Source organism: Musa acuminata, chromosome BXJ3-9, assembly GCF_036884655.1.
Source record: "Musa acuminata AAA Group cultivar baxijiao chromosome BXJ3-9, Cavendish_Baxijiao_AAA, whole genome shotgun sequence".
In the NCBI taxonomy this organism is placed as follows: domain Eukaryota; kingdom Viridiplantae; phylum Streptophyta; class Magnoliopsida; order Zingiberales; family Musaceae; genus Musa; species Musa acuminata.
Genome location: NC_088357.1, coordinates 40,093,271 through 40,119,409, shown reverse-complemented (window position 1 = coordinate 40,119,409; position 26,139 = coordinate 40,093,271). Strand labels below are relative to the sequence as shown.

At 37.2% G+C, this 26,139-nt stretch overlaps 1 protein-coding gene across 1 annotated transcript; it reads left to right on the top strand.

Moving 5' to 3' along the window:
- Window positions 1-23,954: 23,954 nt before the first annotated feature.
- On the top strand, window positions 23,955-25,342 carry LOC135648410 (phospholipase A1-II 5-like). Its single transcript, XM_065166083.1, has one exon. It carries the CDS (start codon window positions 24,005-24,007, stop codon window positions 25,136-25,138), a length of 1,134 nt encoding a protein of 377 aa, XP_065022155.1. The 5' UTR covers window positions 23,955-24,004; the 3' UTR covers window positions 25,139-25,342.
- Window positions 25,343-26,139: the final 797 nt, after the last annotated feature.

Genomic DNA, 26,139 nt, shown 5'->3' with positions numbered 1-26,139 from the left:
GCAATTAACTCAAAATTTTCTGATTTTGGGTACCATAATCCTAGATTTGTGGTACCATTAAGATATCTAAATATTCTTTTAACTGCTTTGAGATGAGACATCTTAGGGTTTGATTGAAATCTAGCACAAAGTCCTACACTGAACATGATGTCTGGTCTGGTTGCAGTGAGGTAAAGTAAACTTCCTATCATACCCCTATAAGTTTTTTGATCAAAGCTTTCTCCACTTTCATCAATTTCTAATTTAGTGGAGGTGCTCATAGGAGTGTTACTGGCCTTTGAGTTGTTCATGTTAAACCTTTTTAATAAATTCATGGCATATTTAGTTTGACTAATAAAGATGCCATTGCTTAGTTGTTTGATTTGTAAACCTAAGAAGAATGTTAATTCTCCCATTAAGCTCATTTCGAATTCAAGACTCATAGTTTTACCAAACGATTCACAAAGAGATTCATTTGTAGAGCCAAAGATGATATCATCAACATAAATCTGAACAATGAGAAAATTATTTTCAAAATTCTTGATAAACAATGTAGTATCAACCTTGCCTTTTATGAAATTATTTTCAATGAGAAAAGAACTAAGTCTCTCATACCAAGCCCTTGGGGCTTGTTTTAAACCATAGAGAGCTTTAGTTAGTCTAAACACATGATTAGGGTAGCCATTATTTTCAAATCCAGGGGGTTGTTCAACATAAACTTCTTCGGAAATGAAACCATTTAGAAAAGCGCTTTTAACATCCATTTGAAATAACTTAAAATTATTGCAACTGGCGTAGGCAAGGAGCATCCTTATGGCTTCCAATCGAGCCACAGGTGCGAAGGTTTCTTCGTAATCGATACCTTCTTCTTGGTTGAAACCTTTGGCCACTAATCTAGCCTTGTTTCTAACCACGATACCATTTTCATCTTGCTTGTTTCTAAAGACCCATTTAGTACCAATAACTAAATGGTCATTTGGCCTAGGAACAAGCGTCCACACCTCATTTCTCTCAAATTGATTTAATTCATCTTGCATTGCGATAATCCATGAATCATCTTTCATGGCTTCATCAACACATTTGGGTTCAATTTGGGAGAGAAAGGCGGCGTTGGCACAAAAGTTTTTAAAAGAAGATCGTGTTTGAACCCCCTTTGATGTGTCTCCTAGGATTAGCTCCTTAGGATGAGCATCTATATACTTCCAATCCTTGGGTAAGGATGTTTCGGAAGTGGATGCATCCAAGTTGCTAGTTGGAGACGGGGTTTCGTTTAAATTCAAGGAATCAAAATCATCATCAAGATCATTTTTCTTAATTTCTGAAATCTCATTGAAAACAACATGGATGGATTCTTCAATAATTAAGGTTCTTTTATTGAAGATGCGAAAAGCTTTAGAAACCGAAGAATAACCAAGAAAGATTCCTTCATCAGATTTAGCATCGAATTTTCCTAAGTTATCCTTTTCATTCAAGATAAAACACTTACACCCAAAGACTTTGAAATATGAGACATTGGGTTTTTTGTTATTCCATAACTCATAAGGAGTTTTGGTGAGTAAGGGTCTTACTAGGACTCTATTTAAAATATAGCATGCAGTGTTTACAGCTTCGGCCCAAAAATATTTGGGTAGGCTATGTTCATTCAACATTGTTCTTGTCATTTCTTGTAAATTTTGATTTTTTCTTTCTACTACCCCATTTTGTTGAGGATTTCTTGGAGTAGAGAAATTATGGTTATATCCGTTGAGTTCACAGAATTCTTGGAAGTCATGATTTTGAAATTCTCCACCATGATCACTTCTAATTGACGAAATCATAGATCCCTTTTCATTTTGAACAAGTTTACAAAACTTGGTAAAATATCTAAAGCATTCATTTTTCTGTTTTAAGAAGTAGGTCCATGTATATCTGCTATAGTCATCAATAATGACAAAGGCGTATTTGCTACCTCCTAGACTCGATGTAGAGATTGGTCCGAACAAGTCCATATGGATCAATTGTAAGGGCCTAGAGGTGCTTATTTGATTCTTAGCTTTGAAGCTACCCTTAATTTGCTTACCTAATTGGCAAGCATCACATACATTATCTTTGATGAACTTGATATGAGGAATTCCTCTTACAAGTTCTCTAGATGATACTTGAGTGATTAGTTTCATGCTAGCATGACCTAATCTTCTATGCCATAGCCAAGCATCCTCATTCATAACGGCAAGGCACATTTCATCACATAAGTCATTGATGTCAATAGTGTATACGTTGTTTTGTTTTAATGCAATCATAGATATATTTTTGTGTGGTTTTTCAATGATGCAAGCATTAGATTCAAATCTTATAATATATCCTTTATCACATAATTGACTAATGCTCAAGAGGTTATGTTTTAAACCATCAACTAGTAAAACATCTTCAATAGAGAGGTTGGATTTGTTACCTATGGTTCCTTTGCCAATGATTTTACCCTTGTTGTTGTCTCCGAAGGTGACATATCCTTCGTCTATGCTAGTGAGCTTAGAGAATTGAGATGGATCTCCGGTCATATGCCTTGAGCATCCACTATCAAGGTACCATTTCTTGCTCCTAGCTTGCGATTGTTTAGTTTTCTACAAGAAAGGATGATGTTTAGGTACCCATTTGCTTTTGGGTGCCTCATAAATAGATCTACATTTTCTATCATGTTGCATAGAGTTTATCATGGTTCCTTTAGGAACCCAAATTAATTTGTTTGGACTTATTTTCTTGAATGGACAACAATGTGTCTTGTGTCCAGATTTGCAACAAAAGTTGCACTTGGTTTGGTGTTGAACATGTAAGATGGAGCCTTTTATGAAGGTGGTTGGATTTTGGTGAGGATTTCTCACAAATCCAATCCCGCTCCTTTTTGGAATGTGACCCTTGTTTGCAAGGATCATGTTTAATGACTTGCTACCAACCTCGAATTTCTTCAAGGTGTCCTTGAGTAGCAGGTTTTCTTTTTGCATAGTTTCTAAATCATGACATTTGATACATGAATTTAAACTATCATGATGTTCGACTTTTAACTTATCAAACTCACAAGTAAGACTATCATGCATCTTTTTCAGCAATTTATATTTTCTACTTATACTCTTGCATTCGTCAAATAAGTCATTGAAAGCATTTAATAATTCATCGAAAGATAAATCAGCATCTATTGAATTTGTTACCTCGTCTTCGATGGCCATTAAGGCGTAATGAGCAACTTGCTCGGTGTTGGACTCCTCTTCCTCAGATGCGCTCGAATCATCCCATGTTGCTTGGAGCGCCTTCTTCTTTGTTGTTCTTTTCTTGACTTGGGGACAATCACTTTTGTAGTGTCCCGGCTTTTTGCATTCATAGCAGATCACTTGGTCCTTTTTGGGTTCAAGTTTATTTTTTGCATCATTCTTAAACTTGTTTCTTTTAAAGAACTTTTTAAACTTTCTTGTTAGAAGTGCCAAGTCATCATCACAGTCCTCATCACTTGAGTTTTCTCTCAAGTGGCATTCTGACGTTTTGAGTGCCATATCCTTCCTGTTCTTTGGAAGGATGTCTTCTTGCTCTTCATGAGCTTTACAAGTCATTTCATAGGTCATTAGTGACCCGATTAGTTCTTCAAGAGGGAAATTTCGCAGATCTTTTGCCTCTTGAATAGCGGTGACTTTAGGATCCCAACTCTTAGGAAGGGATCTTAGTATCTTATTAACAAGCTCAAAATCCGAAAAGCTCTTTCTGAGTCCTTTTAGACCGTTGACGACATCCGTGAAACGGGTAAACATGTCGCCAATGGTTTCACTCGGTTTCATCCGAAAGAGTTCGAAAGAGTGTAACAGCAAATTGATTTTTGACTCTTTTACTCTACTTGTGCCCTCATGGGTCACTTCGAGTGTGTGCCAAATATCAAATGCAGTTTCACAAGTTGAAACACGGTTAAACTCGTTTTTATCGAGTGCACAAAATAAGGCATTCATAGCCTTTGCATTTAGAGCGAAAGCCTTCTTCTCCAAATCATTCCAATCGATCATTGGAAGAGAAGACTTTGAAAAACCATTCTCGACAAGATTCCATAATTCAAAATCCATAGAAATAAGAAAGATCCTCATTCGGGTTTTCCAGTAGGTGTAGTCCGTCCCATTAAACATGGGTGGACGTGTAATAGAATGGCCCTCTTGGTTTCCGGCGTAAGCCATCTCTCTTGGGTTTTAATCCTTTTGAGAGTTAACCGGGCTCTGATACCAATTGTTAGGATCGAGAGCACTAAGAGGGGGGGGGTGAATTAGTGCAGCGGAAATCTTACAGCGATTAAAAACCAAAAGCTGCGTTCGTTCAATAAAAAAACTATTATGATGCAAAAGCTAATTCTCAGTTTGTATCTAAGTGCAGTTTGCGTCTAAGCGCAGATTGCGTCTAAGCGCAGTTTGCGTCTAAACACAGTTTGCGTCTAAGCGCAGTTTGCGTCTAAACACAGTTTGCGTCTAAGCGCAGTTTTACGTCTAAGCGCAGTTTACGTCTAAACTCAGATTTACGTCTAAACGCAGTTTTACATCTAAACGCAGATTTACGTCTAAACGCAGTTTTACGTCTAAACGCATATTTACGTCTAAACTCAGATTTACGTCTAAACGCTGTTTTACGTCTAGACGCAGATTTACGTCTAAACTTTGAAACTCGTTTGTATACTCGCAGAAGGCAGTATGCAGTTGAAATCAAGACGTAAACGTGAACTGAGAACTGATGATTGTGAGAGGAAAGCCGATTTACGTCTAAATGCAGTTTTACGTCTAAATGTTGAAATTCGTTCGTAAAATTGTAGAGGACAGTTTGCAGTTATCAATAGGATCAAAATGTAAGTGTAAACTGCAAGGAAACTCTTTCGTAAAAGCACGGAAGACAGTTCTGCAGAATCAAACGTAAACGTAAACTGTAATGTACGAAAATACGAATTTACGTCTGAATGCAGATTCGGAAGAACAGCACTTAGAACTTGTTCGTGAAAGCGCAGAGTGCAGTAGTAATGGAGGAGGTTTGCAGTAATGATAAAGTGCTCAAAAATAAACGCAAACCAGAGATTTAGAGTGGTTCGGTCAGCCTTGACCTACTCCACTTTTGGCTTCCTCCACCGACGAGGTTGCTGACGTCAACTAGGGGCCTTCCTTCAATGGGTGAAGGCCAAACTGCCCTTTTACAGTTTCTCTCCTTTTAACAGGCTCAGGAGACAACCTTTACAGACCTTTCTCTCCTCACTTTACAACTGAAAACTTGAAGAACAGAAGGAGGAGACTTAAAGGCTTTACAACACTTTTGAGCTCTTAGAATCACAGAAAAGATCAAGATTTCGGTGTTGGTCTATTTCTTTTCAGTGCTGAATGGGTGGGGTATTTATAGGCCCCAACCCAATTCAAATTTCGAGCTCAAAACGATCAAATCCCGAAATTCCGGGATCAGGCGGTTGCACCTCTTGACTGGAGAGGTGGCACCGCCTGGCAGAGCTCGAAGTCTGAGCTCAGGCGGTTGCACCTCTCGACTGGAGAGGTGGCACCGCCTGGCAGAGCTCGAAGACTGAGCTCAGACGGTTGCACCTTCTCTGTCAGGGGTGGTTGCACCTTCCTGCCAGAGCTCGAAGACTGAGCTCAAGCGGTGCATCTCCTGACCAGAGAAGTTTCTCTTCTCTGCCAGAGGTGATCGCCCCTTTCTGCCAGAGGTGATTGCACCTCTCTGCCAGAGGTGGTTGCACCTCTCTGCCAGAGCTCGAAGACTGAGCTTAGGCTGTGCATCTCCTGGCCAGAGAGGTCGTACTTCTCTTCCAGAGCTCGAAGACTGAGCTCGGTGATTGCATCACCAGGCAGAGCTCGAAACTTGAGCTCAGGCGGTGCTACCGCTTGACAGAGGAGGTTGCACCGCCCAGTCTCGCTTGGAGACTGAGCCCTGGGCGGTTGCACCGCCTGGCTGGAGCGGTTGCACCTCCCAGTCTCGCTGGGAGACTTAGCCTGGGCGGTGGCACCTCCCTGCCTGGGCGGTTGCACCTCCCACAGCTTCTTGGGTTCGAATGGGTTGAACCATTCGACCCAACTTGAGTTCTTCAGGGGCCCAATTGCCCCAGGATTAAGCTAATGGGATCACCTCCCATTTCTAACTTAATCACCGTGCTAACTACGATTAAATCTAAGACAATTTCTGCAGCTTTGCTTCGGTACGTCAATTGCTTTTTCCGGCGAGTTTCCGGCGAACTTCCGTCGATCATCCGATGAACCCTCGGTGATGCTTCTGCGGACTTCCGGCAAACTCCTGGACTTTGCGACGATCCACTTGGCGAGTTCCGACGAGCTTCGCTTGGCAAGCTTCTGGACTTCTCGGATCTGTTCCCGCAGAACCTCCGACGACCGTCCGTACTTCCGTCGAACTCTCGAACTCCCAACGTGATCATGAACTTGACTCCGGCGCAACTCCTGCTGCTTGTCTATCTTTCATCGTAGTTAATCCTGCACACTTATCTCAACACATAGATTAGACAACAAATGACAATTGACTTCATCATCAAAATCCGAGATTCAACAGCATGGTCCTCCAAGGAGATGCCCGGGATCGATCTAGGGGTGACCTAGCACCAGCTCAACATTGACCCCAAGGCTAGGCCGGTGAAGCAAAAGCCAAGGAAATTCGCTCCCAACCGGTAGAAGGCGATCAACGACAAGGTCGACTGCCTCAAAGAGGTAGGATTTATAACCGAGGTGAAATACACCCCGGTGGCTATCGAATGTAGTCCTCGTAAAGAAACCCAATAGAAGCTGGATGGTGTGTTGACTACATCGATCTCAACCGGGCATGCCCCAAAGAGTGCTATCCACTCCCAAGAATAGACCGGTTGGTCGATGCCATCGTAAGCTACGAACTCCTTACATTTATGGATGTATTCTTGGGCTATAACCAGATCCAGATGGCACTGCAAGACTAGGAGAACACTGCCTTCATCACCGACAAAGGAGTGTATTGCTACAAAGTGATGCCTTTTGGCTTGAAAAACGTCGGGACGACTTACTGTTAGGACTCTAGCTAGGAGAGTCCTAATTGAGAGGGGTATTTATGTAAAATCTACCTAAGTCGACCCCTATTAAAGAGGTGAATAGGCCGGCTAGGGTTTGGAGGTTATTTCTTAAAGAAAAATTAGGAGTTATAAAGGAATAGGAGTCTTGAGTAGGAGTCCTATTAGGAGTCTTGAGTAGGAGTCCTGATACCAATTGATAAGACCCTAAAGTCTTATCGTCGCTCTGATACCAAATGATAAGACCCTAAGGTCTTATTATGGAAGAAAGGGGAGAAAAGGGAATGATAATGATCGCTTCGAGGGGATCGGCCCTCCTTGATCACTTCGAGGGGATCGACCTCCTAGGGTTTGTCCACTGAGTGGAATAATATTTCATTAATTGATTAATTCCTTCTCAAAAGAAAGAGTTACATCACTATTTATAGAGTTCCACTTAAAGTCCATCAGGACTTGAACTCTAATAATAAATAAATATTAAATAAACCTCTACTTGATTCTAACTGAACCAAACCGACTCAATAAACAACTAAACTAAATAGACTCGATAAATATTATTTAAAAGCTTAAAAAAAGGGTTCTAACAATTCCTCCCTCTTCAAATTAGTCTTGTCCTCAAGGCTGAGTAGCATCAATCTCGGGGAGCTTCTCTTTCAGCACTTTAGTCATAGTCTATCTGCAACGCATCACAACTCATTGATCAAGTATGGTCTCCACTTTTTGATAGTGTAAGCAACAGGTCGGTCTTTCAGTGTAGTAATCATTGCAAGAAACTTCTGGCCATGTATAATCAATTTTATCTTTGAACCTTTGCTATCACAAGTGAAAATCCATCCATCAACGATCTTTACTTCGAATCTGTCATAGTCTTCAATGTGGTGGGCCAATCGGTCAACAGTCTCACTGTCCATAAAATTGTTAGTGTTACTAGTATCAATCAAAACTATAATAGGCTTATGCTCCAGAGTTCTGCCAACTTTCATAGTCTACGGGTTAGAATAGTCGGCTAATGTATGCATTGTATGTATGGTAGGTTCAACATCTTCATTAGAATTTATACCTTTATGATTGGAGTTTACATTCTTAGCTTTTCGCTCCTCTCCAATTGGTTCAATCACCAGAAATTACCCTTGTTTACATCGGTGCTCCACACTCCATTTTTCATCATAGTATAAACCCCTTGTTGATCTTTCCTTGCTAATTTTTTTCTCATGTAGATGTGCAAATGAGATCATAGCTATCATAGTGCGGGATTGACGAGCCTTAACTTCACACCGGATCTCTGGAATAAGCCCTTTAATAAATGTATTCAGAAGTTGTCGGTCCGACCAATCTCTAGTTTGATTTGATAATCTTTCAAACCTACTATGATATTCTAACACTGTAGAAGTCTGACGAATTTTAGTGAGCTGGCAATCAACATTCTCATATTCAGATAGGCCAAAGCGAACAAGAAGCCCTCTTTTGAACTGCTCCCACGAAGGAACTTCGTAGAAAGTTTCATACCAATCATACCACTGGATTGCATCTCCATTGAGTTGGATTGAGGCCAATTCTACCTTGGATTCTTCTGGGGTTCTATGAAAATGGAAATAGATGGATCTCATCAAAAGAAAAATTCTAGATCTCACAAAGTGGGTATAATAGGAAAGTACATCCGAGAGGGATTTTTCACATATAATTTGGGCCAAAACTAATAAAGTTTGACCCCCGATCGTCAAACAAAAAAACTCAAAATCCTATTTTTTTTCTCTCTCCTCTTTCTTTTTGTTCTTTCTTTCCCCGTGCACCGCCACCGCTCGCTGCACACTCTCTCCCTTTCTCTGCCCTCATGTCTCCTCCTTTTTCTTTTTTATTTTTTCTTTTTAATTATTGATAAATTAGATTTGGGCTTACAACTCAAATTATTAGTCCAAGCCCATATATAGGTTAGACCCAATAATTTTCCCTCTCTAGCTCATATGGTGGGTTGTACTAAGCCTACTCTTCACCTATATGCTTCAAGCTTCTCCTTAGGTAAAGACTTTATCAATATATCTGATCCATTCTCATTAGTATGCACCTTTTCTAACTTAATTCTTTCATCTCAAGCACATCATGAATCCAGTGATATCTCACATCAATATGCTTGAATCTACAATAGTATATTGAATTCTTGGAGAGGTGAATGACATTCTGACTATCAAAGTAAACAGTATATCCTTCCTGTTTCAAGCCTAATTCCTGTAGGAACTTTTTCATCCACAAAGTTTCCTTATAAGCTTCAATAATTGCTATATATTCTGCTTCTGTGGTTGATATAACAAAACAATTCTGTAGCTTAGACTGCCAAGAGACTACCCCCACTGCAAATGTCATCAAGAATCCCGAAGTGGACTTCTTGGAATAAGTATCACCTACCATGTATGCATCTGTGTACCATTCTAACATAAGTTCATCACTGCCAAAACATAAACAAAACCTGGAAGTACCTCTTAGATATCTTAATATTCATTTCACTACTGCCTAATGTTCCTTTCCAAGATTAGAGAAAAATCGACTAACAACTCCAACTGTATGAGCTATATCTGGCCTAGTACAAGCCATAGCATACATCAAACTGCCTACTGCAGATGAGTAAGACACTCTAGATATTTCTTCTTTTTCTTTCTCACTCGTAGGAGATTGTTTCGAACTAAGCTTGAAATAACCTACAAGTAGAGAACAAACTGCTTTGACTTTACTCATATTGAATATTTCAAAAACCTTTTCAATGTAAGTCTCCTAAGATAACCAAATCTTCCTTTTCTTCCTATCACGAAGAATTTTCATGTCAAGTATTTGTTTCACCGATCCCAAGACTTTCATGGCAAAAGACTTACTTAGCTTTCTTTAAAATTTTTCAATTTTACTAGCATCATGGCCAATAATCAGCATATCATCAACATATAGCACAAGAATAATGAAATCATCATCTGAAAATTTTTTCATAAATATTCAATGATCAGATATGGTTCTATTATATCCTTGACTGATTATAAAGGAATCAAACTTCTTGTACCATTGTCTAGGTGCATGTTTAAGTCTATATAAGCTTTTCCTGGTTGCTCCATATAAATTTCTTCTTCTAAGTTACTATAAAGAAATATTATTTTCACATCAAGTTGCTCAACTTCTAAATTCAAGCGGGCAGCCAAACCAAGAACAACTCAGATAAAGGACATTTTCATCATAGGAGAAATATTTCTTTAAAGTCAATACCTTTCTTCTTATTGAATCCTTTCACAACTAGTCGTGCCTTGTATTTTTATTGTGAGCTATTATTTTCAGTCTTTAATTTGTAAACCCATTTATTCTTGAGAGCTTTCTTCTCTTTACGCAACTTTACCAAGTCATAGGTATGGTTCTCAAGCAAGGATCTCATCTCTTCTTGCATGGCTTTAACCCACTCATACTTACGCTCATGTAGAATAGCTTCTTGGTAAGTTTTTGGCTCTCCCCCGTTAGTAAGCATAACATACTCATGTGAAGGATATTTGGTAGATGGTTGTCACTCTCTTGTGGATCTTCTCAATAGAATCTCAACTGGTAGTGGAGATGCTTGTTCAGTTGGTTTAACATAATCAACTGTTAGAGTATCACCACTTGCATTCTCACCATGATCTTCTTGTTCATCTCTCCCATAATCATCATGAACTATAGGTGAAGGAATTGGACCCGAACTCCAAGGTATATAAACATAGGTTTTTGACTTCTCAATATTATCATTATCATTAAACAATTGGCCTTCAAGAAACACAACATCACTACTTCTAATAATCTTCTTATTCATTGGATCCCATAATCTGTACCCAAACTCTTCATGATCATATCCTAAGAAGATACATGCTTTTGCTTTATTATCAAGCTTGGACCTTTCATCTTTGGGAATATGAACAAATTTCTTACACCCAAAGACTCTCAAATGATTATGAGATATATCTTTTTCTTTCTATATTCTCTCTATACCATTACCTTTTAGAGGAACTGATGGAGAAAAATTTATCTGATCAATTATAGTTCTCATAGCCTCCCCCCAAAATTACTTAGGTAACTTGGTGTGGGAAAGCATGCACCTAATTCTTTCTTCAATGGTTTTATTTTTCTGCCACACCATTCTGTTGAGGAGTTTTAGGAACTGTTTTTTAAAGCCTGATACCATGAAACCTATAATAATTCTCAAAAGGACCCTTATCCTCGCCACCATTATCTGCTCGAACACACTTTAGCTTTCTGCTAGTTTCTCATTCAATAGTGACATGAAATTTTTTGAAAACATCGAGTACCTAGTCTTTAGATTTTAAAGTAAAAGCCTAAACATTTCTAGAATGGTCATCAATATAAGTAACAAAATAAAGAGCACATCCGAGAGTTCTAGTTTGCATAGTATAAATATCAATATGAACTAAATCAATAATATATGATCTTCTAGTTGATGGATATGTATGAAAGGCAACTCTATGAGTTTTTCTAACTAAGCAATGATCATAAGATTTAAGAGATGTATCTTGCAACTCTGGTAAGAACTGCTTTCTAACAAGAGTTTGAAGTCCCTTCTCATTGATATGACTAAGCCTCTTGTGCCAAAGATCTATACTTTCACCATTTTAAATTGCATTAATCTCTTCTTTATGTAGCTTAGCTTTCATGATATAAAAAGAGTTAAGCTTCTTTCCTCTTGCCATAATTAGAGAACCTTTAGTGAGTTTTCATTTGCTTTCACCAAAATAATGTGTAAATCTCTCGTCATAAAGTCTTCCTATAGATATCAAGTTAAGACGAATATCTGGAACATGCTTAACATCTTTGAGTATTAATTTGCTTCCAATACTGGTCTCCAAGCAAATATCTTTAATATCCACAATCTTCGATGTACCATTGTTTCCCATTCTGACATTACCAAAATCACTAGCAGTGTAAGATCCGAAGAAATCACCAAGAGAAGTAATATGAAATGAAATACCAGAGTCAATTATACAATTACTATCCTGTGATACAAGACTGACACAACTGTCATCATAAACAATAATGATATCACCTTTAGCAGCAACTTTATTAGTCTCTTTCTCATTTTTCTTCTTTTCATTCTGTTCTCGCTTCCAAAACCTACACTATTTCTTCATGTAACTTGGTCTATTACAGTGGAAACATTTGATATCTCTTCTAGACTTGGATCTTCCTTTATAACCATGTGGATTTTTGCTATGACTTCTTTCATGTGTTTCTTGTTTTTTAGTAACAAATGTACCAGAGAAAAATTCACCCCATTTTTTCTTTCTGGTATCTTCATTTAGGAAACTATCTTTAACCATATTTATAGTTAGAGTCCCCTTTGTCGTGGAGTTACAAATTGTCACCACATATGATTTCTAACTTTTTGGTAAAGAGCTGAGAAGTAATAATCTTTGCATCTTATCATCTATATTCATTTTCATAAAAATTAGTTTGTTTACAAGACTTTGAAATAGGCTTATGTGCTCTATAATGTTACCATCATCTTTATACTTCAAATCTACAAATCTTCTAAGGAGAGAAATTCTATTTCCCACTATCTTTTTCGCAAAGAGGTTTTCTAATCTTTGCCAAATAATATCAGCTCTGGTTTCATCAGAAATATACTTATGCAAATTTATGTACATCCATCTTCTAATATAAGCAATAGTTTTTCTATGTTGAACCTCTCATTCTTCATCGTACATAGTAGAAAGTTTATCTTTAACCTTGATGAACTTATACAAATCTTTGTAATAAAGTAAATCTTCCATCATACACCTCTAAGTGGAATAATTTGATGAGTTCAATTTAATAATATCATCTGACTCCATTTCAATCACACAAGAAAAAAAACTAGCACCAAATAACATATTGCTTTGATACCACTTGTTGGGAAAAACTTGTTAAAACGAAATAATTTTTTTCTCTCTTTATGTATCAAAATGGGTTCCTCATCAAAATACCAACTTGATATCAAACGCACATATAAACTAGAACAACATAAATAGTATATCAATAAATCAATCACACAATGAAACCAAATTTTTATCGTGAAAAACTCAATATGGGAAAAATTACGGGACCGTAATCCACCTCAAACTTCCACTATCACCAATAATGATAATTTGATTATCAACATCGTTAGGATTGTAGAATATACTGTAAAAAATTTTCACATATAATTTGGGTTAAAACTGATAAAGTTTGACCCCTGATCATCTAGAAAACTCAAAAAAAAAAAAATTCTCTCTCCTTTTTCTCTGCCCTCACGTCTCTTATTGTTTTTAATTATTGATAAATTAGATTTGGACTTACGTAGACCGGACCCAATAAGTATAAACCCGGTGCTGCAGTCGTGGTGGGCCGAGAAGAATGGTGCGTGGCGAGGACGGGCAGTGGTATGAATTACCGCTCGAGTCGTAGTTGAAGGGTCAATCGTCGCATGACGATGGAGCTGCAGCTCATCTGGTCGAGGCATGCACGCATGTGGCCGATGCCCGCCAGCTCCACCGCATGCTATTATAATCAATAATTGCTGTGTGCATGCATGCACGCGCGTCGTCGTCGTCGTCGTCGTCTTGTCACTTGGTGTAATGTGCTCCGTGTGTGCGCGTCGTAATAAGTAGTCCGAAGCCTCCTCTACGCCATAAATCGGACAACTTCTTGGTTGTGATCATTGTCTCAGTCGTTGTGTGTATGTGCGCTTGCTTTATCCGATCAATAAATATAAATTTGTCATATCATGGTTTATACAATCTAGTCAATGTTTCACATATCACATTTTGGATATTTTCTTTAAAATATGATGGGATTTCACGAAGCATAGATTATAAATGTAGAAGGGAGTCGATTCAAAACTAAAATTTTTTATTAAACACAATAACTTATAAAACTTCTACCTTCATTTCTTTTTTCTTCTTAAATCGAGTCGATCCAACCAAATCTTTGATTTCAACTCATAAAGATTAGATAAAGTTCAATTTAATATTCTAATATAAAACAAATTCATGTGCCTACTCCGACCATAATCGAACGAGCATCTCAAGAAAACAAGACGGCCTATCATATCAGACCAAAAAGAAATCCCAAGGCATTTTCACTTGCATCAACACACGAGGACCATTGGGCCTCTTTAAATGAATCCCTATGATTACCCTTTATATGCATGCCTACGATAACCCGTTCTTTAAATGCGTGTCTTACGTCACTGGAAACCCATCATGCGCGGCGATCACTGGTCCGGCCGTCTTGACTCCTCTCCACGGCTCCCTCCTTTGACCTCCTCCTCAAGTGCGGTGACATGTTTCAGGTTTCCGACGACTCATTCGTCAACGACGATCACTCCAAGTACCACGGCCGCTGTCGCTACGACATGAGTGACAAGGTGTCCTTCCCATGCACTGTCAACTACTACGCGGCCGAGTACATCCACGCCCTATGAACGTTTATAATAATCTTCAAGGACTCCAACTGGATGGGCTACGCTCATAGCGGTCTCCAACGTCGCTTATGCGTACGCCCTCGGGCTTCGCGAGCTCTAGGTTGCATGGCATGACACCGAACGAGTGGTGGAGGGTTTCGAGGATCTCAACGTGATTCTCGTACCATTCGACCACGGTAACGAAGATGTGGAGGTCATGCACGGCTGGCATGACATCTACACCACGAAAGATCCTCGCCCTTATATGTTTCATAGAAAAAATAGGACCATACGTTTTAGATGGCTGTGATCACTGTATAACCGTTTTGCGTAATTGTCCTATCCAAATATAAATAAATATATATCAATCTTAATATATTTTAATTGAATTATGGGGAAATTATCTCGTTTTTTAATACATTGACTTAATTCCCTGTTTAAAACAGGAAATCAAGTTTGTGCATAAGAGATTTTGATTAGGAAGACCTTTCTATTTGTGCTAATGATCTTTGTATGTTTCCTAATTCGATTGCTCTCTCTCTCTCTCTCTCTCTCTCGCAACTCATCCACCCCCGGGTGTACAAGAGAATGCTCTGGGAATTGATGGTCCACTCCAGTTATCTCCCGCACGGGTGTGTCCGCTTCGTCTGCCTCCCCGTCACACTGATGTCGAGAACATCAAGTGATTCCTCCATGCATATTTCTCTATGTTCTTTTATTAGAGAGGCATACAAAACCAACTCTATGTATAGGTCGGATCGTGTCCACGGCTATTGACTACTTAATCTTCACAGTGATAGCACTATGAAACAGTAGTCATCTGCAGAAATTCATTACATGGGGACCATATATACGAAGACAAACAAAGAAAGTTACAAGCTATATTCAAACATAACGTACAAAAATAAAGTTGTGGACTGCCAAATCTGGAAATTTTGAAGGACATTACGCACGAGTGGAATGCTCACCCAGACAAGCGCTTGTCCAAATGTTGCACTGAGCTTCTTTCCCAAACCTGGAGCCGGATCATGGTGAAGAGCTTCTTCAAGTTGAAGCCACTTCGGTAACGCATCAAGAATGGTGTTCAACATCCTCAAAGGTTGCATATATATATATATATATATATATATATATATATATATATATATAGATGAAAGCATGTAAAAGTTGGATATCATTACCTCATCAGCATATATTAAACCAATCTTTTCGTTAGCAATTTCTTCACAACGAACAGTGGCTTCCATAACCTCGAAGAATATGACACACCAATTCGATTCAAAGAATCTCACAGGAACCTCAATAAAGCAACTGACGAAGGCAACCCGATCGATCATTACCATGTGAGTGACAACATTCTTGCAAAGGCTGGCAGCCACAACACCCTCACCTACGCTTCAATAGAAATGCTACCGTAACTTAAATAATATTATTAAGACCTACAGAGTATCACGATACACTGATTAATGACCAAGGATCCGTTCTGCCAGGCATTCCAATCGAGGAAGCATAGTTCATATAGATCTAATTCCAGCTACAAAATGAACCTAGCTAAACTAATCAGTTTTTCATGGATCCAAAGGCATCTGGCATTCGAAAGGCAATAGATTCAGCATTCCATCACCGACTCATGCTTGTCCAAATGCATCGATCTTGATTTAGGCTTAACGAGAAGATAGCGAGGATACTGCCAAACGCAATCCAGGAAGCAGCTAAGAAGACATTAACCAACATAAGCGATCGGGGCAATTTGTGCCGCCATAATTTAAATTAGAGTTAGAACCAGGACAGCTACAGTTAAATATCGAGTATCCTACAATGTAACCTGACACATTTTCAGATATTGCTCACGTGCTCATAGTCAAATAGACATGACGGTATAGACGTGAAATCTTAAGTCTGATGTGATATGCAACACACATATGGAGCCTCGGACTCAGATGGGCAATTGCCCCTTCTGCACGAAACAACATCACACAGCACAGTTGATCCAAAAAGCTCAAGACGATGTCACACGACGCTAATCCATGCAAGTCGATCGGCGCTTGCACGAAGGCTTAAGTCGGTCGCCCAAGAAGCCTGCCATAGTTAATGGACTGCATACGACAAACACATCCTCACAAGCATAAAAACCAACCCTCCCTAATTGGTAAAGGATAGGTTTTTCCAAAAAGCTCAACTCCTCTAAACTAAATAGTACTAATTTAATCTTCGGAGAGATCAAGTCAGAAAACCCCTCTCCTTTTAACCTAAGCATGTGTGCAGGAGCCTGGCAAAAGGATCAGATGCCGAGCCAACCCTAAGCCCAATCCGACCCGAAGAAGTCTCGTCACAAGGACGATCTTGAACATCAGCGATCAGCAATCGGACTGAGTCTTGCTGACGCCTCGACACCGATTAGAAAAGTTCGTTAACAAGCTGGACTTTGAAACCATCTAATTTCTGCGTGTTGTAGTTTTGGCAGATGGATATTCCATCCAAATCGTCTCAAATTGGAAGAGGGCAGTCTGAGGTGATCGGATACCTCTCATTCTCTTTCAAATATGTATTTATGTTTGAATAGTTACGTATTTTTAACGGGAATTCTTAGAATACTAATGTAATTCTTGACATTATGATGCCGTCACCAGGTTACGTGTCTTCAATTGGACCGTCTCTTGCACAATCAAGAGATGGGCCAGGTAGCATATTACGGACCAGAAACGTGAGGCAGTGCTGTGTTCACGACTCGGTGTCAATAGTATACTCATCTTGATGTGATTTATTTCGATCTGTTTGGTGTAGAATATTTAATAGAGAATTCATGACAGTAGATCCATCTAGTTCTAAATACTAACGAACAATTATTCCAACCTCTCATATGAGATTAAAATTATACGACGACATAAAAACACAACAAGAATAGGAAAATTAGATCGACTTCCTATGGTGATCTTGTAACCGTTATTATTAAATATCTTATTTAATAATAATATAATCGTTCTTATTAAGATTCATAATTTATTATCATAAATTTTTTTATTTATTATGATTTAAATTATTTTAGTTTTTTATTCATTATCCATGAAACCGTTATTATTAAATTAAATATTTAATATCATTAAAGTTTTTCATTATAGTTTAAACGTTACAAATTTGAATTAATTCTTGAACATTATGAGTTGGTGATGATAAATGTTCTCGATGGGAGAACATATATATATATATATATATATATATATATATATATATATATATATATATATATATATATATATATATATATATATATATATATGAGGATTTTGGTTCCTGAGCTCAATCATCTCTTTAAAGCAAAAATGCTTTCCTACACCATCTAAAGCGAGAGTTATGAGCTAAGAAGTGTCAAAGTTCAAGAAAAAACTTCTATAGAAATTCTTGAGAACAATGGTTGGAGGTACGCTATTTTGTTTCCACGTCAGTTTTAATTGTGTTTCCATTATAATAATTTAGAAACACAAGTTGGTATCAAAGAATTTTATTACATTTGGTATATTAACTTTTTTCGAAAGAGTTTTCATTTTTATGCTATAAAAATAATTTGATTTTGGTTTTTTTTTTTAAACTTCTTGATATATTTTGTTGAAAATCATAAGGAAATATCATTTTCAACATTTTTAGTCGGTAAAATGCTTATATTATGTATGCATATTTAGTTATATAAATTTATGCTTATGAGTCAATTTTTTATGTTTAAAATGTCTAGTGATCCATATAATCTTAATTAATTAAGAATTAGTTACATCATCATTAATTAATTAAAATTATATATAAAATTAAAATAAGGATCACATAAGTAATTAGATATCATATTGTGACTGATTATATTTCATATAATAATTATTATCCCACAGGATCTTTTATTATATTTAATATAATTAATCAGGATAAAATATCATATTATTTTCATAATTTACCCACAAGGATTATGAATTAGAATATAATTTGATAGTTTTATCATAAAGACTATTTGAATTAAGAATTTAGCCCACAAGCAATTTTTATGTCATGAGATTCATATTTTTTAGCATTTTTCACATTGGTAAAACATGTAATTTAATCTATTAAGCTTCAAATTTTGACATAAGCATGTTTGATTTTATGCAGTTTCTCAAACTATTAATTTCTCTGATATTCGATGTGATATCCCCGAACTTAGTGGTGATAACTATAAGATATGGAAGGAGAGGGTTCTCCTCCATTTAGGGTGGATGGATATTGATTATGCTATTAGGAAAGACGAACCACCTATAGTCACTAATACCAGTACTCCAATTAAGATCGCGTTATATGAGCGATGGGAGCGATCCAATCGGCTCAATGTGATGTTTATCAAAACTAAGATAACTGCTGGCATACGTGGTTCTGTTGACCAGCATGAAAATGTCCGAGATTTGCTAAAAGCTATCGATGAATAATTCGTCACTTCGGATAAGGTACTAGCAAGTATCCTAATAATGAAATTCTCATCCCTTAGACTCACCAATATAAAAGGTGTGCGTGAGCACATAATGCAAATACGAGATATTGCGGCTCAACTTAAGAAACTCGAGGTTAATATGTTAGAATCCTTCCTGGTGCACTATATTCTGAACACCCTTCCACCTCAATATGATCTTTTTAAAATTTCATACAATACACATAAGAACAAATGGTCAATAAATGAATTAATGACCATATGTGTTCAAGAAGAAGAGAGGCTAGTGATGGAATTGGGTGAGAGTGCATTGGTAGTAACCACTCACGAGAAGAACAAAACTGACAAACATCAAGCCAATCAGAATGCTTATCAGTAGGGAAAGGTAAAATACTACCCCAAGCTGATATTAATAAAGAAGCAACGTGTTTCATTTGTAAAAGAAAGGGACATAAGAAGAAGGAATGTATAAATTTTCAACAATGGCTTAAAAAGAAAGGTAAACTAACCTCGTTTGTGTGTTATTAATCTAATATTTCAATGTGAATATTAACACCCGGTGGATTGACTCTAGATCAACAATCCATATTACAAACTCTTTGCAATGTATGCAAAACCTAAGGAAGCCAGTGGGAAGTTTGCAAAGCATCTTATCAGGAAATAAGATGGGCTCACATGTGGAGGCAATTGGAACATGCATTTTAACTTTAAGTAGTGGTTTTGTTTTAAAATTGGAAATGACCTTTTATGTACCAAGTTTCTCACGAAACTTAATTTTTGTTTCCAAACTCGTACCATTTGGGTATTCATTTAATTTTAAAGACACATCATTTCATTTATTATATAAATCTGATTATGTTAGGAATGGTATTTTATTTGATGATCTTTATCGTATTTTATTACAAAATGATAATACTCAAAGTTCAATGTATGTTTACACTGGCATTAAGAGGTGTAATATTAATGAGGACTCCTTTATATTATGGCATCGGAGATTAGGACATATCTCCATAGAGAGAATGAAAAGATTAGTTAAAGATGGGGTACTTAGTACTCTTGATTTTACTAATTTTAAGACTTGAGTGGACTATATTACGGGAAAGCAGACCAATAAATCTAAAAGGGTGCTAATAGGAGTTCAGACTTATTAGAAATAATTCATACTGATATATGTTATCCAGACATGGACATACATGATCAGAAATACTTTATCTCCTTTATAGATGATTACTCACGATATATGTATATATATTTGTTTCATAACAAAAATGAAGCATTGGATGCCTTCAAAGTCTTTAAGGCTGAAGTTGAGAACCAATGTGGTAAGTAAATTAAAATTGTGAGATCAGATAGAGGTGGAGAATATTATGGTAGATATATTGAAAATGAACAAGCATCTAGTCCTTTTGCTAAGTTTTTCAAGAACATGGGATTGTTGCCCAATACACTTTGCCTAGTTCTCTAGACCAGAATGGTGTTGCAGAACGAAGAAACTGAACATTATTAGACATGGTATGGAGTATGCTTAGCAACTCCAATCTTCCTAAGTTCTTATAGACTGAAGCACTAAAGATGGCTGTGTATCTATTAAACCGAGTTCTAACCAAGGCTGTCCAAAGGATACCATTTGAATTATGGAAAGGTTGAAAACCAAGTTTGTGATATATGCACATTTGGGGATGTCCGTCTGAAGTCAGGATATATAATCCATAAGAGAAGAAACTGGACCCGAGGACTATTAGTGGGTATTTCATTGTATATACCGAAAAGTCCAAAAGTTACAGGTTTTATTGTCCATCTCACACAACTAGGATTGTGGAATCAAGAAACGCTAAATTTCTTGATGATGATGTGATTAATGGGAGCGAAAGAACATAGTTTCCGTACATGATTATATAGAATCTCAACCTTCCACGTCAAATGATAGATTGGTTATAGTTCATAGTACTCCTCAAGTATAAACTAATGCTAAACAACCAATTATTGAAATTCCACAAGTTGTTGATAGTATTCTAATAGATCAAGTAGTTTAGGAATTACAACAAGCTCCTGAACAACTAGTTGAACCGCAAGTTCCTCAAGGAACCATTAGTACAACATTAAAAAGATCTACTAGAAATAAAAGAACAACAATTCCTAGCGATTATGTTGTATATCTATAAGAATCTGATTATAATATTAGAGTAAAAAATGATCCTGAAACATTTTCACAAGCCATGAGTTGTAAAGAGTCAAATTTATGGTTTGATGCAATGAAAAAAGAGATGAATTCCATGATGAGCAATGGAGTCTGGGATCTTGTAGAGTTGCCTAATGAAATAAAAGCTATTGGTTGCAAATGGGTCTTTAAAATTAAGAAAGATTCGTTAAGCAACATTGAGAGATAAAAGACAAGACTTATTGCAAAAGGATTTACTCAAAAAGAGGGAAACGATTATATGGAGATATTTTCTCCTATATCTAAGAAAGATTCTCTACGTATTATTTTGGCATTAGTTGCTCATTTTAACCTTGAGTTGCAACAAATGGATGTGAAAACGATATTTCTTAATGGAGATCTAGGGGAAGAGGTTTATATGAAACAACCTGAAGGTTTCTCCTCTAGTGTTGATGAACACTTGGTTTGCAAGCTTAAGAAGTCTATATACGGTTTAAAACAAGCCTCCCGCCAATGGTATTTTAAATTCTATGAAGTGATTTCTTCATTTGGATTTGTTGAAAATCCAATGGATCAATGCATATACCAGAAGGTTAGTGGGAGTAAAATATGTTTCCTTGCTTTATACATAGATGATATTTTGCTTGCAACCAACGATAAGGGTTTGCTGCATGGGGTGAAACAATTTTTTCTAAAAATTTTGACATGAATGATATGGGTGAAGCATCTTATGTCATTGGCATTAAGATCCATAGAGATAGACATCGAGGTATTTTAGGTCTATTATAAGAAACCTATATTAATAAACTTTTAGAAAGATTTCGGATGAAAAATTGTTCACGAAGTGTTGCTCCCATTGTGAGAGTGATAGGTTCAATTTGAACCAATGCCCAAAGAATAACCCTGAAAGGGAATCAATGAAAAACATCCCATATGCTTTTGCCGTAGGAAGCCTTATGTATGCTCAAGTCTGTACTAGACCTGATATTACATTTATTGTGGGGATGCTAGGTCGATATCAGAGTAATCCAAATATGGACCACTAGAGAGCTGCAAAAAAAAGTGATGATGTATCTACAAGGACCAAAGATTATATGCTTATGTATGGATATACAGACAATCTAGATGTGATTGGTTACTCAGATTCAGACTTCGTCGATTGTGTTGATTCTCGTAAATCAACATCAGAATATATTTTTATGATGGCCGGTGGAGCTATTTCTTGGAGAAGCGCTAAGCAGACCTTGACTGCTACTTCTACCATGGAAGTTGAGTTTGTCTCCTGTTTTGAGGCTACTTCACATGGTGTATGGCTTAAGAGTTTCATTTCTGGGCTTAGAATCATGGATTCTATTTCTAGGCCATTAAGAATTTTCTGTGATAATTCAGTTGCTGTCTTTGTGGCTAAAAATAAGAAAAGTGAAAGTCGAAGTAAACACATCGACATTAAGTATTTAGCCATAAGAGAACGTGTAAAAAAAAAGAAAGTGGTCATTGAGCATATTAGCACTGAATTAATGATTACTGACCCTTTGATTAAAAGCATGCCATCTTTGAAATTCAAGGATCATGTAGAGAAAATAGGACTTGGTTCCACTTTGTAATGATATTGAAACTCTTATATATTGTGAAATTTTCTCATTCATGTGCACGTTATTTTAAGAAAATATATTGTTACTAGACTAAGAATAAACATAAGGTTTATTCATTAAGTAATATTACCATATTAAGATTAAGAAACTAAATACATCGTGATACATGGATGATAATACTCGCTCTTAGAGGACTTATCGTTATGATTCATATATTTATTTCTTAAGAAAGTTGTTCGAGAAAGATTAATTCAAATTATTAAGCTAAACGTATGGAGCAAGTGGGAGAATGTAAACGTTATTATTAAATATCTTATTTAATAATAATATAATTGTTCTCATTAAAATTCATAATTTATTATCATGAATTTCTTCATTTATTATGGTTTAAATGATTTCAGTTTTTTATTCATTATCCATGAAACCGTTATTATTAAATTAAATATTTAATATCATTAAAGTTTTTCATTATGGTCCAAACGTTACAAATTTGAATTAATTCTTGTACGTTATGAGTTGGTGATGATAAATGTTCTTGATGGGAGAACATCTATATATATGAGGATTTTAGTCCTTGGGCTCAATCATCTTTTTGAAGCAAAAAGGCTTTCCTGCACCATCTAAAGTAAGATTTCTCAGTTGAGAAGTGCCAAAGTTCAAGAAAAAACCTCTGTAGAAATTCTTGACAACAATGGTTGGAGATACGCTATTATGTTTCCGCGTTAGTTTTTATTGTGTTTACATTATAATGATTTAGAAACACAAGTTGGTATCAAAGAATTTTATTACAGATCTAAGTATACGACTTGGCTGAGAATGCGAAAAAGGTCCATAGAAATGCGTTGACTTCTCTGTTCTTTCTCCTTTCTAATTTCTTTGCCATCTATTGTTTTTCTTCTTGCCTGTTTGCTTGTGTTAGTTAGAATATTGAATCTTTCTTCTTGCTCGCTTTTTTTGTTGGAATAGTAAATCATAATTTTGTGACTAGATAGAATTTTAGTTTAAGAGTCTTAGTCAACATAATAATCTTTATTATAATTGGAGTCAAAGTCTCTTCTAAATCTCCTATTAATCAAGATGAGAAGATATTGGTTTTTCCAAATCTCTTCCTCCCTACAGCTTTCTCCAACCTTTGGTAAACTTTAGGTCAACATCCTCGCTGAGCAGAATGTGTACTGAAGCAAAGCCTGTAGTTATTTCACCCAACGCCATGCATAGGGTTGCAGATCAAACATAACATCGTTCGTCCTACAACAGGACATAGCGCGCATGTGCTGTGCTGGGGCTGATGCATTATATATAGCGTCAAATTGAGCACCACCAAACACAAACACAGTCGATCGATCCATAATCCTTCTTCTCTGTCATAACCATGGCGCAAACCGGTGGCGCTGGGAGCCCATCATGGGCGGAGCTCCTGGGATCCAACCACTGGTCCGGCCTTTTCGACCCCCTCGACGACACCCTCCGCAACCTTCTCCTTATGTGGGGTGACATGTGCCAGGTCACCGGCGATTCCTTCATCAGCGACAACAACTCCCGGTATCACGGCCGCTGTCGCTACTCCAAGAACAGCCTTCTCGACAAAACCTTCTTCCCCAGTGCTGCCAACTACGCGGTGGTGGAGTACCTGTACGCCCTGTCAACGTTTCTCTTTGTGCTGAAGGAATCCAACTGGATGGGCTACGTTGCGGTCTCCAGCAACGCGCATGCCGAGGCCATCGGCCGCCGCGACATCTACATTGTATGGCGCGGCACCAGCCGAATAATGGAGGCTTTCGAGGATATCACCATTCCTCTCGTGCCATTCGACCAAGACAACAGCGATGTGAAGGTCATGCTCGGCTGGCGCGACATCTACAACTCGAGCGATCCCAACTTCGACTTCAACAAAAAGAGTGCACGAGAGCAGCTGCTTGAAATAGTAAAAGAGCTAGTCAGGAAATACAAAGACGAGAACCTGAGCATAGTTTGTGTTGGCCACAGCTTGGGAGGCGCCCTCGCCATCTTAAGCGCTTATGACATAGTGAAACATGGGCTGTCTAAGATTGGGGAGACGAAGGAGTACTTCCCAGTATGCGCCACGGTGTTTGAATCCCCGCGAGTGGGGAATCAGGCTTTCCGTGACAGCTGGGAGCAGCAGCCCAACCTAAGATTACTACGTGTCAAGAACAAGGGAGACCCTGTTCCTGACCTGCCACACCTAGTTCTGGGCTATGTTGACGTTGGCACAGTTCTGGATGTAGCTTCGGAGCAATCAAGGTTCTTGAAGAATGGGGGGGGCAAGCATAACCTGCAAGTGATCCTGCATACTGTGGCCGGGTGGGAGGGGGCTGGCGGCGGCTTCGACCCGACCAGAGTGAAGAGGAGCCCTGCGCTGGTGAACAAGGACGGGGACGATTTGGTGGCCGAGTTTAAAATACCGTCGTCGTGGTGGGTGGAGAAGAACAAAGGAATGGTGCTCGGTAAGGATGGCGACTGGGTGGAGGCGCCGCCTGGGATGTGAATGTGCACGTGTCGCCAATGCTGCGTACTGTAATTACGCACGTATCGTCGTCTGCTTCAGCCCACCGCATGTGAATGTCAGGCGTGCATACTATAGCAGTCAAGTGGCTCGTGGGTCATCCCCACCGTAAAATAAATGCACGCTGCTAAATTATTTAATAACCGATGAAGTAAAAATGGATGATAATATATTTTATATATAAATAGGTGCATAGATAGATGGCACCCATATTATCTACTACGACGGTGACGTTAGTTTGACATTTTAACTTGAGTAGTGGATCTTGTGATTATTTTCTAATTTTTAAAACTTTGATTGATTGAATTTACTTCAAAAAAAAGATAATATAAATTAGTACTAATATTTTATTATTAATATTACCTTCCCAATCAGATAAAGATATAAAGATGAATTGATGAGTGTTCATAAAGAAAAAATAGAATCCTTTTTAAATATTATATGACTCATTTTATTATATAATAATACGTAATAGAGGGTTGATATATAAATTATTATAATTTATTGATTGTAAATTAGATGTCTAGATTCGTAAGAGACAAGTATAAAAAGCCATTTATATGTTGGTACTGTGGATCTATAGTAGTGCTATCATCATATAGTTGTGTGACAACTTCTTTAACATTTTATATATTCATCTTTTTAGATCTTGAATATATTTTTTTAAGATAAAAAATATTCAAAATATCTAAATTAAAAATATCAAAATAGTTGGAAGAGAGCTTTTCATTTTTTATAAGATTAAATCGATCTATCAATTATTTCATAAATTACTTAATCTCTATAGGATTAAATTCTGAAATAATAATGTCATCCATATACATAATATATATATATATATATATATATATATATATATATATATATATATATATATATATCGTACTTTCTTTTTATTATCATAAAAATAATAAGATATAAGATTTGAAATTGATAAAGTATATCAAACTCTTTGAGCTTAGCGAGATGATTCCGTGAATATT

What these genes read in the sequence shown, in the direction of transcription:
- LOC135648410 (XM_065166083.1), top strand. Translation starts at nt 24,005, where the DNA reads ATGGCGCAAACCGGTGGCGCTGGGAGCCCATCATGGGCGGAGCTCCTG.